Source organism: Nycticebus coucang, chromosome 8, assembly GCF_027406575.1.
Source record: "Nycticebus coucang isolate mNycCou1 chromosome 8, mNycCou1.pri, whole genome shotgun sequence".
NCBI lineage: Eukaryota > Metazoa > Chordata > Mammalia > Primates > Lorisidae > Nycticebus > Nycticebus coucang.
Window position 1 is genome coordinate 6,491,562 of NC_069787.1, and position 16,586 is coordinate 6,508,147.

The window sequence follows — 16,586 nt, forward strand, 5'->3', positions numbered from 1 at the left end:
TGTGGCGGGGGTTCCCAGGCAGCCGGAGCGCAGTGGAGCTTCGGCCAGAGCTCCCACCAGCCTGTCCTGGGTGAGGGCGATGAGTCAGGGCCTCGGAGACTTGACTTCAGGGAAATGATGGAGTGGCTAGTCCCTGTCCTTGGGAGCCTGCATAGCTAGTTGGGAACATTGATTGGGCACCTCCAGTGCTCGGTATTGAAGGCTGCTGTGAGCCCAGCCCTTTCCCGCAGCCCTATGTGGTGGGTGCCACCGTTGTCCCCATTTTGCCCCTCCACCCCCTGCCAGGCCTCAGACCTCAGCCTGGGGCCTGCCGCTCCAGCTGTGCCTCTTGCAGGTGGGCAGGCATCTCATGCCCTGGCCGTGGGGTGTCCCTCAGGGTGGCCTGGCTGGCTGGTTCACACAGCCCTTCCAGATGGGGACCAGCTATCCTGGATGATCTCAAAGTCGTGGTGCTGGGTGAACCATCTCCTCCAGGAGGGTCAGGGAAACTGAGGCAGGCCTGGCTGATGTTCTGCCAGGATCCTCTAGAGCTGCTGTCCTTTGCCATTTGTCTCTTTCGTCCTGCCTGGTCTGGGCAGCCTAGGGCCAGCCAGGGAGTTGCCACACTATGTGTTTCTGAGGAAGCTTCTACCCCGCTCTGTGCCTTTGTTTCCCCAAAGCACTCCTCCGGGCTGCTTTTCCTTTGTGGCGCAGGGCCAGCACTCCTGACTGCTGTTATTTGGCCTGCATGGCCATCCCCTCCCACCCCGGCCCCTCCAGGAAGCATCTTGGTCACCTGGGAGGTGCTGGTATTTCCTTTCTCAGCAACAGGCGGTTGGTTTCCTCCCTGGCATGGGGGCCGTTGCCAGAGGCCACCCACAACCAAGTGCATGCTGCCCCCTCCCAGGTCTGGCACAGTTTACCTCGTTCCATGCCTCAGTTTACCCTTAATGAAGGTGTCATCTGGGTGGAACCATAGTGTTCCAAGAGGCAGCGTGTGCTGAAGTGGAAGGAAGGAAATTGGACTTAGAAATTACAGATGTGGCTTCAAATCCTGACCTGGCCATGTGCCCACTGTTGGCCTGTTTGACCTTGAGAATACTGCCGCCTTTGACTCCTGGAGTGGCTGAGGAAGGGTAGAGGGGAGGAGTGCTGCAGGGTAAATGGATCGAGGGAGTGACTGGGCTTTGTAGGAAACGACAATCCGGCAGGGTTTAGTGGCCCTTTTTTCAAGGCCTCCCTCAGTCTGGGTTCCCTGCCTGGTCCTTGCTTGCACCCTCTCCTTGTCTGTAGGGCCTTCTCCAGGCCTGATGGCCACAGGACCTGCAGTTGTTCAGGTCCTGGTCCTGAGACAGGACATCAGAGGGCAACTGCTGAGCAAATGCCAAATCAGCCCACTCAGGGAAGCCCAGAGACACCAGCTTTACCTGGCTGTACCCACTGAGGGAGGAGTTGGCCAATTCCCAGGTTCAGAGGGACCGCAGAGGTCAGAGCCTGATGGAGCAGGACCTTGAGGTCCCAGGGACAAAGTTTGGGTTTAGGTTGAAAGCACTAGGGAACCACTGAAGGCTGTTGAGCTGCAGAGGGGACCTGTTTTATTTTAAAAAAATAAACTTTTAACTTTGGAATAGTTTTAGTTTTATAAGAAAGTTATAAAAATGCACTTCCTGCATACCTTTCCCCTAGTTTGTCCCATTGCTGTTGTCTTACCATGGACATTTGTCAAACTAAGAAACCACCAAAGGTTCTTTAACTAAACTCCAGACTTTATTCCACAAATGTCCTCTTTCTTTTTCAGGCTCCCATGTTGCATTATGCTTTGCAGTTTTAAAAGCTCCTTCATCTGCTCTGGAGGATAAATGGGAGGGGACTGTGCTTCAGGAGGGATTGGGGGCCCTGGCCAGGGCATGGTGAGCTGTAGCCACCCTGCAGTCTTAATACCCAAAAGCGATTGTGTGCTTTCTGCTCCCTGGCAAGAAAACCTGACTTTCCCAGGATCATAAACAATCAAAAACTCCAGGCAGGAAGGTGCCCTCACTTCTCAAGTACAAAGCCCCAACAGCCGGTATGGTAGCTGTGCAGTCTATACCTGGGAGGGAACTACTGGATTTTTCAGCCTGCCACAGTGCCCACCATTATTGCCCCATCCTCTTCAGAGTGCCACGTGTGGTGGGACTGAGGCTTTATGGGGTCTGTGGGCAGGATGTGAAGCCTGAGAATCTGAGCTCTTGAAGCTCTCTCCCTCCACCTGCCTTCCTGGGGAGGGAAAGTCAACACAATTACAGTTGGTAGTAAAATCAATATGTCAGAGTTTTAATGTGAGACTGGGCAGAGTTGAGCTTTGGCCCCAGGAGGCAGCCAAGTGGAGAGGGAGGGGGCCTCCTGCCGTCAGAAAAAAGCTGAAACCAGTGGCCATTGTTCATCCCACTTTAGAGACAGATAGACTGAGGTTCTCAGAGGAACCAAAAGTAGCAGCCAGGTGTTGCCTGGGCCTGAACACCCACCTCCTCTGTCTTGCCAAACATGCTGAAAGCACTATTATAGTTTCCCCTCAGTTCTCTAGCACCCATCATGGCTGTATTACTCTCAGTTATCAGCTTGCAAAGGAAGCAGCTGAATACAGTCATTCACACTTTAGTCAAAATTAGTTTCCTTTCTTTAGTAAACACCCTGGAGAAGCTCATTCATGTGCTATAATGATAAATGTGGACGTGGTGGCCAGCACAGTGCCATCCTGGGGAGGAGGAGATTTTTTGGAGCCACATCTTGAAGGCTGTCTAAAAACTTGCTGCCTGGGCACTCCCTGAACAGTGTGAGTCCAGACAAGGGGGACTGAAGTGCCCAGGGAAGTACCATTGGCTCAGAGGGGTAGAATGGTCACCGGCTGAGGGAATAGCGTTTACGAAGGTGCAGGGGTCCCAGCAGGAAAGTGTGGGCATGCAGAGATGGATGTGGCAGGGGGAGTGAGTGGGGTGGAGGGAAGAACCCAGATCAAAGCCCTGAGCAGTTGGTAGGCGCTGGAGCACAAAGGCTTTGAATGCCAGACTAGAGAGCTGGTGCTTGATTCTGAGGCCATTCAGAGCCATGTTTCATCAGGGAGAGGCTGACCAGCTTTGTGCTAGAGAAAATGGCTCTTGCAGATTGGAGGGGGCTGCTGGGATAGTCCAGCCCTCCCCTGTTCTCAGGGGAATTTGAGTTTTGAAAGACCTAGCCTAAGTCAGACGGGGAGGAGGGAGGTGCTTGTGGAGGAATTTCAGGCAGTGTGATGGGGTCAGGGTGCTATTTTGGACCCAAGGAGCTAACTGCCCCTGGAGACCAAGTTTGGCCCAGGCCAGGCTCAGGACAGGTCCCTGAAATCCCTGTCCCCTGCAGGACTCTTATACCCCTCCCCCAAAGGGGCACACTTCCCACTGGGCCAGGCTTCCGTTTTTTTAGCCACTTTGCAGCCTTGTGATTTCCCCTGGCAGTTGGAGAGCCAGCTTCCCCATCAGAGACGTGTCGTCTGGAGCAGCCGATGGCTTATTTCTCCTTTAAGAAAAAATTTTTTTTAATTTTATTTTTAGGATCAAAAAAAAAAAAATGTTGGGGGAAAGGCTTTTTAGAAAATTCCTTCAGTGCAGAATTAATGGCTTGTGAACATCAGGGCGGGCAGCAAGGGGGGGGTGCCGCATTCCCAGCCTGCTCCCTCCTCCCCCTGCTGCCCTGGCCCGTGGATCACCCCAGCTGGGTGCCTGCTGCAGCTTTTCCCAGGACCCCCAACCCTGGCTGGCCTGGGCTCATCACAGGGCTCAGTGCAGAAAACCCCGACATTGTCATTCAGGGCCTGCCCGTCTCCCATCTCAGAGCCCATATCCCCTGGGCAAAGGTTCACAATTTTAATTTTAAAAACTACTTATTTTTTAGTGATACAAGTAATCTAGATTCAGTGAAAGAAAAGTTATATAACCCCTAGGAAAAGTTCCTCCCCGCTGTAAGGAGCCCACCTCACCTTCACCCTGCGGCTGAAGGGTTGCTGAGGGCAGGGGCCAGGCCTGGGAGCAGCAGCTGGGGGTTGAGTCCACACCCACTTTCTGGGACTGTCTTTAACTTGGACACACACAGGATATCAGGTAGGTTAGGGCTGAAGTTGAAGGAGAAGTAGGACCACTGTGTGACAGTGTGGGGGGTGGACTCCAGGCAGACGGGGCAGCAAAGGCAGGACCCAGCCATGATGCACGGTGCCCACCAGGGCGGGCCCTGAGGGAGGGTGTGGGGTGGAGTCAGAAGGTTGGTCACACCTGGCCAGGTGGAAGGATTTAGGGTTCAGAATTTTTTCTGAGTGTCCTGAAAAAATGTCCACTGGAAGGCTATAAGCAGGGGATAGTTCCTTTGCATTTTTGAAGGGCTCCTTTGGCAGCTACGTTTTGTTTGTTTTTTGGCCCAGGCAACAGTGCCATGGCCTCAGCCTAGCTCATAGCAAACTCTAACTCCTGGGCTCACGTGATCCTCCTGCCTCAGCCTCCTAAGTAGCTGGGACTTCAGGCTCCCACCATAACACCTGGCTTAGTTTTTCTATTTTTACTAGAGATGGGGTTTCTTAAAACTCCTGAGCTCAAGTGATCCTCTTGCCTTGGCTTCCCAGAATGCTAGGAGGGTGAGCCACTGCACCCAGCCTCTGGCACCTGTATTTGGGGATGAAAAATGTCCAGGGCAAGAGGGGATCCAGAGCACCAGGGGACCTGGGAGAGCCATCTAGGTGAGAGGATGCCATCTGGAGGCATTTTATTGTATAATAATAATATTAGCAATAATCCTGTCTGAAACAAATAGCATCAGCTAACACTTCTGGGCACTTACATGGGCCATGCACTGTGTAAGTGCTTCACAACAAATTCTCTCATCCCAGCAACTTGGAAGACCCAGGTGGGAGGATTGCTGGAGGTGAAGTCCCTATTGCTACAAAAAATAAAAAAAAATTAGTGTGGTGTAGTGGTGTGCACCTATGGTCTCAGCTACTCGGAAGACTGAGTTAAGAGGATCCCAGGAATTGGACGCTGTGGTGAGGGCCTCTTGCATAGCAGCAGCCTGGGTGACACAGGGAGACCCTGTCTCTAAAAAGCAAAAAAACAAAACGTATCATCTCATTGCAACCAGGTGAGCACATCATCAATAGTTAAGATCTGCAAAAACCACAAGAAATTTAAAAAGAGGGCGGCACCTGTGGCTCAGTGGGTAGGGCGCCGGCCCCATATGCCGAGGGTGGCGGGTTCAAACCTGGCCCCGGCCAAACTGCAACCAAAAAAATAGCCGGGTATTGTGGCGCCTGTAGTCCCAGCTGCTCGAGAGGCTGAGGTAAGAGAATCGCCAAAGCACAAGAGCTGGAGGTTGCTGTGAGCCGTGTGACGCCACGGCACTCTATCGAGGGCCATAAAGCAAGAATCTGTCTCTAGAGAAAAAATTAAAATAAATAAAAAATAAAGAAATTTAAAAAGAGAAATCTCTCTGATGCTTCACCCTACAGATGGTTCTGCTGCTACATTCTGGTGACCTCCCTGAGTCCCTGCTCAGAGCCTCCAATGTCCAGGTATAACTGAGGCGTGGGCTCAAGTAGGCTGCCAGGCCCTGCAGCTAGCAGTCTTCCCCTCTGAGCCTCAGTTTCACCTGATAGGACTGCCAGGATTCCCAGAGTTTATGCGCTGGCCTGGCACAGTGTAATTTCCCATTAACATAGCCTATTATTATGTTTATTGTCATGATCGCTTTACTTATGCACCAGTTTTGCCTGAGCAGCGTTATGACATCCTGTGACTTTTCTCTTAATTGATATAGGCTTATGGTGTCACTAGGAGTGGGGGCTGCTCTCCTGGACTCTGAGCCATAGTGTACATGCTCAATACTGCAAACACCAGGCTGGCTCCCCTGTTCACTCTTCTGCACCCACCTCGTGTGCCTGCGTTTGTGTGGATTTGCACACATGCTATCTCAGAGGTGCTTCCTAGAGGCCTATTTTATACTTTTGTGCAAATTGTGTGAGGAAATTTGAAAGTTCCAACAAGATGCAGGAAAAGGCAGGGAAGGCTGGAGCAGGTCCAGAAATAGCCAGGGCCCAGGGTCCCCTCCCACAGCTGTTGGAGTCCCGTGAGCTGGGGCTGGAGGGCGTGGCCAGCACTGGGCCAACATGGGCATAGCACTTGGGCACATCCAGCCTTAGTTTGACCCCTGTAATGTGGGCAGATGGAGGATGGGTGGTTGGGGAAGAATGGGGTTCAGTTTAGGGAGACCTGTGAGCTGCAGGGGCTGAGAGTGGTGGTCCAGAGGTCAGGGTGGCAGGAGGAGAGCCCGTGGTTGCCGTGGACACACAGACCCAGCCAGGGCTATAGGAAAACAGCCAAGGCAGAAGGGATGCCCCTTGAGTGTCAGCAGGTAAGTTAAGGCAGACAAGGACCTCAAGTAATCTGCATGAACTCATCTGCTCTGCCTGTTGTGACTGGCTAGGAGGGTCAGCTCCAAGGGTGTAGGGGTATAGATGTCACCCTTTCTGACCTCCCTGGCCTCCTAAAAGTTGAGACTGACCTTGTTCCTTCACCGCTGTTCTTACCTCCCTCGCACATACCTTGAATGTCATCTCTTCCAGATAGTTCTGTGATTGACACTGAGATCAGGGCCAGTCCTGAGGTTGGGGACAGGGTCCCAGTTGTGTTTGGGGCTCAGTCCAGAGCTGGTAATGTGAAGTAGGAGCAAGACTTGAAAGCTCTGATGTCGAGGTTTTAGATATTAACGGATTGTGTGGGCAGGGAGCCACAGAGAACAGAGGTCTGATGTACTGTTCCTTTTCTAGCTGCAGCAGGAGCAGCTGGACTGTGGTGCCGCCCACCTGCAGCACCCGCTGTCCATCCTGCAGCCCCTAAAGGCCACACCCGTGTTCCGAGCCCCAGGCCTCACCTCCGTGGCTGTAGCCAGTGTCAACAACTACACCGCCGTCTTTCTGGGCACAGTCAATGGGAGACTTCTCAAGGTAGGCTGGGCTGGAGTGGGCCAAGGCCATGTGGCCTCTACAAATCCAATATGATTTTTGTTCCTCCTGTCTGCCTAGCATGTCACAGTTTACAAAGCCTTTTTCATGTCTGTTTTCCCCACTGTTGCCCCTAAGTGGGCTATGGCCTGGAAACCAGAGAGTCCTTGGCTCCGAGAGGGCCCTTCTGTGAGGGTTTCTAGGACTGGGGGGCTTTGAAGCAGTATGGATCTGGGTCCAAGTGTCTTCCTCTGTCACTTGCTGGCCTTTTGACCTTGGGCAACACACATTCTCTCTCTGGGCCTCAGTTTCCCCATCTGTTAGGGGCTGTAAGTTCTTGTGGGGCTTAGTGGAGTACAGGCCACCTCCTGGCAAGCAGAGTTCTCCTCTGTATCTCCTCCCGAACCCTGCCAGCCACCCCTCCCCAAAGTGACTAGTTTCTGGAGTTTAAAATACTCTGGCCCCTGGTTCTGAGATTTCCAAAGCTGGGGAGGGGTGCACAGAATCAGATTTCCTGCATTTGGGGTCTGGGATGGACATGGTGGGGTCTGGGCTGGGCCCTCAGGCGAAGCCTTGTTCCTGTCCCCAATCTAACCACCTCTCACCCCTCCTCACTGGGAAGATCAGCTGCTCCGTTTGTGCACCAGCCTAATTGACTCAGATCTGATAATCCAATTCCTCTCAGCTGCCTGGGCAAACGCCACTGCTGCCTGGGGGTGGGGATTAGAGTCCCCACTGGCCTGGCCCCAGGGCCCCACAGCAGCAGTGGAGGAGAGCAAGGAGGGGGGCTTGTGGTTCAAGGTTCTGAGATGGAGCTGGCAGTGGTCCGTGGAGCTCATGTTTGGGGCCAGATACTTGAATTGGGCTCCTGGCTCTGCCACTCCAGCTCTGTGACCCAAGGGTGGTTTCTTCTGTCCTTGGAGTCTTGTCTGTCCTGGGGAAGACGAGCTGGGACGCCTGGAACCTGTTAGGGCCTCCTCCACACCCACCCATGAAGCTGTCTACCCAGGGTCTCCAAGGGCATGGGCACGTCATGGGCATCATCTCATTTAATTCTCACACCCCTTTGAGGGAGGCAGGGGTGTGAGCCCCAGGTCACAGGTGGGGCCCTTGAGGCTCTGAGAGGGGAAATGACTGTCCCCAGATCTCACAAGAGATGGGGTTGATCCAGGTCCAGCTGGCCCAGAACCCACCCTGTGCCTCAGTCTGGAACCTCTTCCCTCTGCCTTGCTCAGGGTGCTGTCTGTCCTGCCACCTTGTCACTGCTCCCAGCTTAATGGCAACACTCAGCCCAGGCCTCAGAGCACAAAAGGTGCCTAATAAATGTTTGAAGGAGTGGAAATGAGAGTCTGCTGATTACCTGGAGGCGGGAGGTGAGGTGGGGGCAGTGGCCTAATCTGCCAGGCTCTGCCAAGAGACCACGTGGGAGGAGGGATGTGTCAGGCAGGGACAAAGCCTGTGGAGAGAGAGAGAGAGTGTGAGGTGGGCTTCTGGGCTGCATCTGCTCATTAGTAGAAGGGGAGTAGGGAGGAATATTCTGGAAGGGAACATAGCCCAGGCAAAGGCTATGCTCCCTTTGGTCAGGTCTCCCACTTTGCCTGTGCCTCCCTAAGGCCTGCGGGTTGGAATCTGTGAGTGGAGAGGCTGGTGGCAATGGGTAATTTAGGGTCAGATCATCAGGGCCTTGAATGCCAGAACAAATTTATTCCATAAGCAGAAGAGAGCCACTAAGGGTATTGGAGCCTGGAGAGGAAGGCCAGGGAGCTGGCCCAGGGAGGTACTAGACCGCTGGCCCCCACTTTGAGACCCACTGGCCCAGGGCCTCGCAGGGACTTGCAAGGTTCCAGGGGAGGACAAGCTTGGGAATAAGTAGGGTCAGGTGAGAAGGAGCAGAGTTTGATGGGCATTGCCAGACCTTAGGAAGATATGCAGAGTGTCCTCCGAGCCCGAGAATCTTCAAGGCCCCAGCTGGTCCTGGTCTTCCTCCTCCCTGAACCTTGACACCCCACATCCCTCAGCCTCAGCCTTGGACTTGGGTCAGACAAGCCTGGATTTACATTGTAGCCCTGGGGATTCTTCATATTGTGATGCTTAGCCCCTTTGGGCCTCAGTTTCCTCATCTGTGAAATGGGTGGGAGAGGAGAGGGAGGAGAAGTGTGGCCCAGCCTGCCAGGGCGTGGCCTGCATCTTCTCATGTAGATGCCTCTATTAGCCCCATTAGCTCAGGAAATAGGCCAAGGGGGAGAAGTGTCTTGTACAACTTAGACATTTGCACAGCTCGTAAACCTTAAAACCAGAACTCAAACCCAAGTCCCTGCTCTTAGCTATGACCCCAAACAGTCTCCCAGAGAATGGTCTGTGAACGGTAAAGCCCATGCATATTCACAGAGTGAGAGGTGCGGGAGAGGAGCCAGGAGGGTGTTCCTGGTGGGGCACAGCACAGACAAGGGCATAGAAGCAGGACCCATCGCTCTCCCATCTGGGCCTGCCATTTCCCACCACTCCTGGATGGGCCTGAGACGGGATAGGGGAGGCCCCCAACGTGGGTCAGGTTCTCCTGTGTTTGGCCCCTCCTCACTGTGGGCACCTCCTGGTGCACCCTCACCCTGACTTCCGCCACCCCCACAGATCAGTCTGAACGAGAGCATGCAGGTGGTGAGCAGGCGGGTGGTAACGGTGGCCTATGGGGAGCCCGTGCACCATGTCATGCAGTTTGACCCAGCAGACCCCGGTTACCTTTATCTGATGACGTCCCACCAGGTAAGGCCAGAGTCCCAGCCTGCCCAGGACTCTGCACATGCTGAGCTCTCCTACTTGCCCAGCCCTTGCACACGCTGTCCCTGTCCCATGCCCCACCCCCCACCGGGAGCACCCTCCTTCCCATCCCCGGCATCTGCTGACTCTGCCTTGCCCTCAACCTCCCAGCACAGCCCTCTACCGGGAAGTCTTGTCTCCCGTGTCTGCCATTATGGGGCCGAGCCTCCATTTCCCTAGCCTCTCCTGGCCCTTGTCCTGCTGACCATACCGCCTCCCTGAGGGAGGGGCCCATGGCCCCATTCAGCTGGGCCCCTGCCTCTGCCCGCAGATGGCCAGGGTGAAGGTTGCTGCTTGCAATGTGTACGCCACCTGCGGGGACTGCGTGGGTGCGGCGGACGCCTACTGTGGATGGTGCACCCTGGAGACACGGTGAGGGGACAGCAACAGCAGTCGAGGCTGCCGGGAGGGCAGTGGTGGGCGGCAGGAGCTGATCGGGTGCTGACCCTGTGGTGTCGCTCCAGGTGCACTCTGCAGCAGGACTGTGCCAACTCCAGCCAGCAGCATTTCTGGACCAGCGCCAGCGAGGGTCCCGGCCGCTGTCCCTCCATGACCGTCCTGCCTGCTGACATTGACGTGCACCGAGAGTACCCAGTGAGTCTCGGAGGAGGCAGAACCCAAATTGGGACGCAGAGTGGGAACCTCCCTTAACCCCAGCACCCACGCCCCAGGACGGGGAGGCTCCTACCTGCAGTGTCCAGGGACCTGGAGCCAAAAATGAGAACGTGACAATGACTAGGTCTTCCTGAGCCCTTGGGGAGTGCCAGGCACATGCTGTGTGCATGGGGTCCACCTGTGAAGTAGATGCCCTTAACACCTCCGCTTTGCAGATGATGAAGCTGAGGCCCAGAGGGTAAATGGCTTGCTGCAGATCACACAGCTAGGGAGTGCAGAGTTGGGACTGGAACGCAGAGGGGTTTGTTTCAGAGTCCCAGAGGGAGGGGCAGGTTAGGAGTGGGAGGAGAGGGCTCCCACTCATTCTTCCCTTTTTCCAGCCCCAGCTGGAAGGGGGCAGAGGGCCCGGGGCTATCTCTTTTCAGAGGTGGATCAGCCTACAGCTTGGGGGCAGGAAGGCTGTAGCAGACTGGGGGTGGTGGGGAGTTCCAGACCTGGCGAGGGGCGCGGGCTGGCAGTTAGACGGGCCTGGGTCCCACCCAGCCTGCTCTCAGTGACTTCTCTGGGGATTGGAGCCTGGGACTGCTCTGCACCTAGGGCTCCTGTGCTTGTCCCCATCATCACATGTTACAGAACCCTTCCTTCACCTATCGCCTCAGCAGACTGGGCTGGGGCTCTCCATTCATTTAGTCATTTGTCAGATATTACTGAGCACCAAGCACAGTTCTAGGCTGTGGGACACATCAGAGACCAAGTTAGACCCCCTTGAGGAGCTGACATGCTGGTAGGGGAGAAAGAATAAGGAAGATAAAAACATCAGGGTGGTGCTGAGCCTGTGTAGAGAAAGAGCACGTGGCCAGGCGCAATGGCTCACATCTGTGATCACAGCACTTTGGGAGAATTGCTTGAGCTCAGGAGTTGGAGACCAGTCTGAGCAAGAGCAAGACCCCCATCTCTACCAAAAATAGAAAAACTCTGGGTGTTGTAGGGGCACCTATAGTCCCAGCTACTCGAGAGGCTGAGGCAAGAGGATCACTTGAACCCCGGAGTTTGAGGTCACTGTGAGCTATGACGCCACAGCACTTTAGTCTGGGACAACAGAGTAAGGCTCTGTCTTCAAAAAAAGAGCAGAACAGAGAGAGGTGGGGAGATGAGAGGGGATGCTGACAATTTAGACCAGTTCAAGGGTGGAAGGGGCAGCAGGAAGTGCTCACTGCAACAAGATGTAAAGGGGTAAGTCAAGGTGGGTGTTTGGGGAAGAATGTTCCCAGCAGAGGGGACTGGCAGCACCAGGGCCCTGAGGTGGGAACAAGGTCATGTGTTGGGAGAAGTCACAGGGGTCAGATCGTGCAGAGCCTTCTTGACCACTGTGAGATGATGAGTTTCATCTTGCAGATGGGGAAACAGGCACAAAAGGTCATATGGGGTGCAGCCCTCTGGCCTTGGGTCCTGGCTACTGCCACAACACCTCTTTCGCCAGAGGACACTTGGGCAGGGCCAGACCCTAGGTGAGTGCTTAGCCCTGGGTCAGGGCTTTGAGGAGCGTATGGCTGGAGCTGAGTGCCCCGTGCCCCCAGGGCATGATCCTGCAGATCTCCGGCAGCCTGCCCAGCCTCAGCGGCATGGAGATGGCCTGTGACTACGGGAACAACATCCGCACCATGGCCCGGGTGCCTGGGCCTGCCTTTGGCCATCAGATCGCCTACTGCAACCTCCTGCCAAGGGACCAGTTCCCGCCCTTCCCACCCCACCGCGGTAAGTACCCTTGGGCTGTGGGTACAGCCCTGGGCGGGGCATGATGGCAGAATCTCAGGCATGAGGGTTACAGGGGCTCCACACGGCAGCCTCTGGTGTTGGTGGAGATCACCTGCCCCCATGACTTCAGCTGTCTCCATTCCAGACCATGTGACCGTGGAGATGTCTATGAGAGTCAACGGGCGGAACATCGTTGGAGCCAATTTCACCATCTATGACTGTAGCCGCATGGGACAAGTGTATCCCCACACAGCGTGAGTGGTTGGGGGGCTTATCTCCAGGGGGGGAGAGGAACTGCATCCCCAGGGAAGGGTGTTTGTTCTCAGGGAGCCCCTTGGAAGAAAAATCATGGTGTCTGACAGGTAGACAGGACTCTGGTCCTTGACTCACCAGTTTATTATTCATGCAGCAAACTCTTACCCTGCAGTGTCTGGTTTCTGCCCAGTGCCAGGTTGGTAGGGGCAGAGAGAGTGCTTTAATTACACTTAATGTAGCCTCCTGCAGGCCCTGCCAATCTAATTCCTCTTTGCATATCTCTTGCAGCTGGGAATTCACTACCTTACAGGGTGCTCAACCCCTCCCAGGCAGCTCCAATGATGAGAAAGACCCTTCCCTGTGCTGGGATTTGCCTTTGGGGTTCCTGGGGGCAGATGTGAGGGGACGGGTGGGAAGCCGAGCCTGAGAGGCCCCCTGTCTTCCAGCTGCACCAGCTGCCTGTCAACACAGTGGCCCTGTTTCTGGTGTACCAAGAAACACACCTGTGTCTCCAACCAGTCTCAGTGCGAAGCCTCCCCAAACCCCATGGTAAGCCAGGAGGGGGGACCCCCTCCACCTTCACTGTTTCATTACCTTTTAAACGAATTTCATACGTTGAGAATATTCCCATGTGTTTCATGTTTCTTCTTCCTTCGTTTTGGATTGAGCAGCTATGTGGGGCTCACTACACACCATAGCACATTGAACTGGTCCCCGTTGCTGGACATGGTACTCATCCCACGTTTCTTTTATGCATTTTCTTTTTTGAAGAAACAGGCTCTTGCTCTGTTGCCCAGGCTATAGTACAGTGGCCCCATCACAGGTCACTGCAGCCTTGAACTCCTGGGCTCAAGGATCCTCCCACCTCAGCCTCCCAAACTGCTGGGTGTAATCCACTGTGCCGGGCTTTTTTTTGCATTTTAATATAGTCAGGACACTGCATATCTTTGATTATTCCCTCAAGACCAAACCTTAGAAATGACATTTTGGGGTGAGAATGTGGCTGTAATTTTACATCTTTAACTCAACTGATTGCCAGAAAGCCCGAGCCAATTTATGGTCCCACCTGCACAGAAGCACCCATCCCCACCCATCGTGCTGGTGCTGGGTTGTGTTTAATTTTACCTTCAATATTTTCATCAACCACAGGCAGTTGTTTCTAAGGCCCGGAGAGGAGATTGGCTTAAGGCCACCCAGTGGAAAGTATCACACTGGGCCTTAAGCTCATGTCTCTTTGGCTCTGGGACCCATCTTCTCCCCTCTTCCAAAAATCAGGGACCGGGTAGAAAAGCCTCTGGCCTTGGCTTTCCCGTGGGCAGTGGGGCCCCAGGGATGAGTGGTGCTACGGCTGTCCCTGACCAGGGAGGGAGGCCGCTGCAGAGCCCACCTGCTCCCAGTTCCTCTTGCTTATGCGGGTCCCTGGGGCTCTCCCAGAGCTTGACAGTGAGAGTTGGTGTCCCAATCTGGCAGAGCAGAGTGACCCAGGGACCCTGAATCCACCTGATCTGGTCCTTCCCTACATTTCTACACCCCATGGGCCCCTCCCAGGTTCCTGCACAGCTTCCATGGGTGCTTCTGTGCAGCTGGGAGCCCACCCAGCAGGTTTCATGCTAGTTCCACGCTCACTGGAGCTAGTATCTCCCCAGTGCTTCAGGGTGGCCTGACTTAATCAATTAAATAGGAGCAGGGTGGGGGAGAGGAAATTTAAAAAATGGTCATGGCCATACTCCTTGCCTTTGGTTGGTTTATGGGATATGTTCACTTGCCAGGTGGCCAAAGAGCATCGAGGGCCACTCCAGCCTATTCCAGAGATGACCAAATAGGTTTCCTGGGACTTTGAGTAACTAGGTGGGATGTGCCAGGTTCCTGAGATCACAGCTCTGCCCTCTCAGAGCTGGCTGCTGGGCCCCTTGCCCTCATCCTTTCAGGTCTGTGAGGGGCTGCGGGGAGGCCCCAGGTCCTGCCTATAGCCCATCTCTCAAGAACAGGGACCCTCGCACCCATTTTCTGATAGCATGAGTGAGACAGCCAACATGAGGCCTGCTGCCTTACTCCCCACAGAAGGAGGTTACGGGGGCCCTATTCTGGGCATGCACCCCAGGCAAGCAGCCCTAGTCCCAAAGCATCTGAAGCCCCAGCATCCTGGCACTGGGCTCAGGGAACCCTCAAAGCCGGTCTACACACGGTGGTGCTAAGGAGGGGGCTGCAGGGCCTCCGCCCAGGCTCTGCTCTTGGCACCTGCACCTGATCCTCATAATTGCCTGGAAAGAGAGTCCGCAGCAGTGATACTTCACTCAGAGGGGGCTCATGGCCAGGCACAGTGGCTCATGCCTGTAATGCTAGCACTTGTGGAGGCCAAAGTGGGAAGATCATTTAAGCCCAAGAGTTAGAAAGTGGAGTGAGCTATTATGACGGCCACTGTACTCTACCTAAGGCACTCTACCTGAAGCTAGACCCTGTCTCAAAAAAAAAAAAAAAAAGTCACAGTGATGTGGGCTTCAGACACTAGGGAAAGCCCTGGTGGGCATGTGGCTGAACCATAGGGGAGTCCCAACCCCCTATCCTGGACCCCAGGATCCCACAGTCAGGGAATCCTGACTCTGGCTGGAGACTCCATCTCAATCACATCTTTTCCTTCCAACTCCCAGCCCCAGGGCTGGGGACACAGTAGGGACTCAAGTATGTCAGAATGAAGCACCCAGAGGGATGGTGGGGCGAGGGGACCCGGTCTCGTCACTGTTGAGTCAGAGTGCCCTAAATGCCTTCTGAGGGTCTGAGGAGCCCCTGGGAGAAAACCAGTAGTCCTGCCCTCCCAGAGTGAGCCCAGAGCCTCAGGAATGAGTTGTGGCTGTGCCATCCTGGGCGAGCTGCTGAGTTCCTCTACACCTCTGTTTCCCCATCTGTAAAATGGGGCATCTCAAGGGTCAGAGTGGGGATCTGAAATTGCACCTGTAAGGTGCCAGCTCTGTACCTGGCACATAGGGCCACCACATTACTTGGGAGCTGATGGCTACTCTGGGTGGGCTGGCCAGGGAGGACTTCAGTTGAGAAGGACCTCTCTGTCTAGTCTTGAGAGGTGCCTAGGAGCTCCCAGCTGGGTGGCATTTTTGTGGCAGCCCCCACCAGACTGCTGTCCCCCCAGGTCTGTAGTTCTTCAGGTGAGGAGCTGGTGTGGGGCATGGAGGGAGCCTGATCATCATCTAGGAGCAGGAAAGGTGGCCTCTGCCTGGGCATGGAGGAAGCCCTGAGCTGATGCTTAGCTGGACATTTAGTTAAGTGCCCATTGACCCAGGAGGTGCCGGGCCTCTCTGGGCTGGGCAGTGCTCACCCACCAGGGCCTCTCAGAAGCTGGGAGCAGAAGTGGCCCCAGGAAGGGGGATGCTAGGACCTGGGTGTCCTGTCACTTTCCCTGTCCCTCATGGTCCCCACATGAAAGAAGTGGGGGTGCTCTCCATTTTCAGGTGCCTAGGGGATGATGTAGCCTCCCTGAAGTGGCTTCTGCAAGGTGGTGTGACATTAGGTCACAAGCAGCGAGGGTCTGAGTGGATAGGAGGGGAGTCCCTGGGTGGAGGACACAGTGTGGATCATACCGTGGAAGCCCATGCAGAGAGTGGCTTGGTAGGAACATGGGAGGGGCCCAGGGGTGTAGAAAGGTAGGGAGGGGCCAGGTCAGGTGGATTCAGGGTCCCTGGGTCACTCTGCTCTGCTGGATTGGAACACCAGCTCTCACCCCTCAAGCCTGGGAGAGACCATTGGAGAGCTGCAGGGACTCCTCCAGCCTCGGTTTCCCAGCTGGCCCATGAGGGATCCATGCCCATCCCACTCTGTTCTCCATGAGCTCTGGCTGGGTGACAGGTGAGGCTGTCCGTGAACCATGTGTGCTGGGCCCACATCAGGGTTCACTGTGGCCCTGTCCCCGCCCTGTTCTGCTTTCTCTGACCTGCCCAGAGCACAGCCAGTCAGCCGTGGTTTCTGAGCCTGCAGGCCATGGCCTGTCCCATGCTCCAGCAAAGGGAGTGGCCACTTGCCCTTTTGGGGTGTTGATTGCTGGGCTTGGGATAGGAGGGGTCCCAGATCCTTTGGGTGGCAAGCAGGAATAGCCTGGCCCAGACTGGCTTTATTTTTATTTATTTATTTTTTTGAATAGAACTTTTATTTTATTTTATTTTTTTTTATT

The 16,586-nt window shown here is 54.8% G+C and overlaps 1 protein-coding gene across 3 annotated transcripts in view; it reads left to right on the forward strand.

Annotated features, from left to right (window-relative positions):
- The window catches only part of PLXND1 (plexin D1), a 54,020-nt gene that overhangs the window by 11,178 nt on the left and 26,256 nt on the right, over window positions 1-16,586 (forward strand). For 2 of the 3 annotated variants that reach the window (XR_008381580.1, XM_053599161.1), the window contains exons 2-9: window positions 5,480-5,542; window positions 6,797-6,973; window positions 9,599-9,730; window positions 10,056-10,156; window positions 10,249-10,378; window positions 11,977-12,154; window positions 12,300-12,408; window positions 12,856-12,958. Coding sequence is in view for 2 of the 3 variants with exons in the window: in XM_053599161.1 (XP_053455136.1) it covers window positions 5,480-5,542; window positions 6,797-6,973; window positions 9,599-9,730; window positions 10,056-10,156; window positions 10,249-10,378; window positions 11,977-12,154; window positions 12,300-12,408; window positions 12,856-12,958 (993 nt within the window). In the remaining variant the exon portion in view is untranslated. The remainder of the gene's footprint in view (window positions 1-5,479; window positions 5,543-6,796; window positions 6,974-9,598; window positions 9,731-10,055; window positions 10,157-10,248; window positions 10,379-11,976; window positions 12,155-12,299; window positions 12,409-12,855; window positions 12,959-16,586) is intronic. The other variant, XM_053599162.1, reaches the window with a different exon arrangement.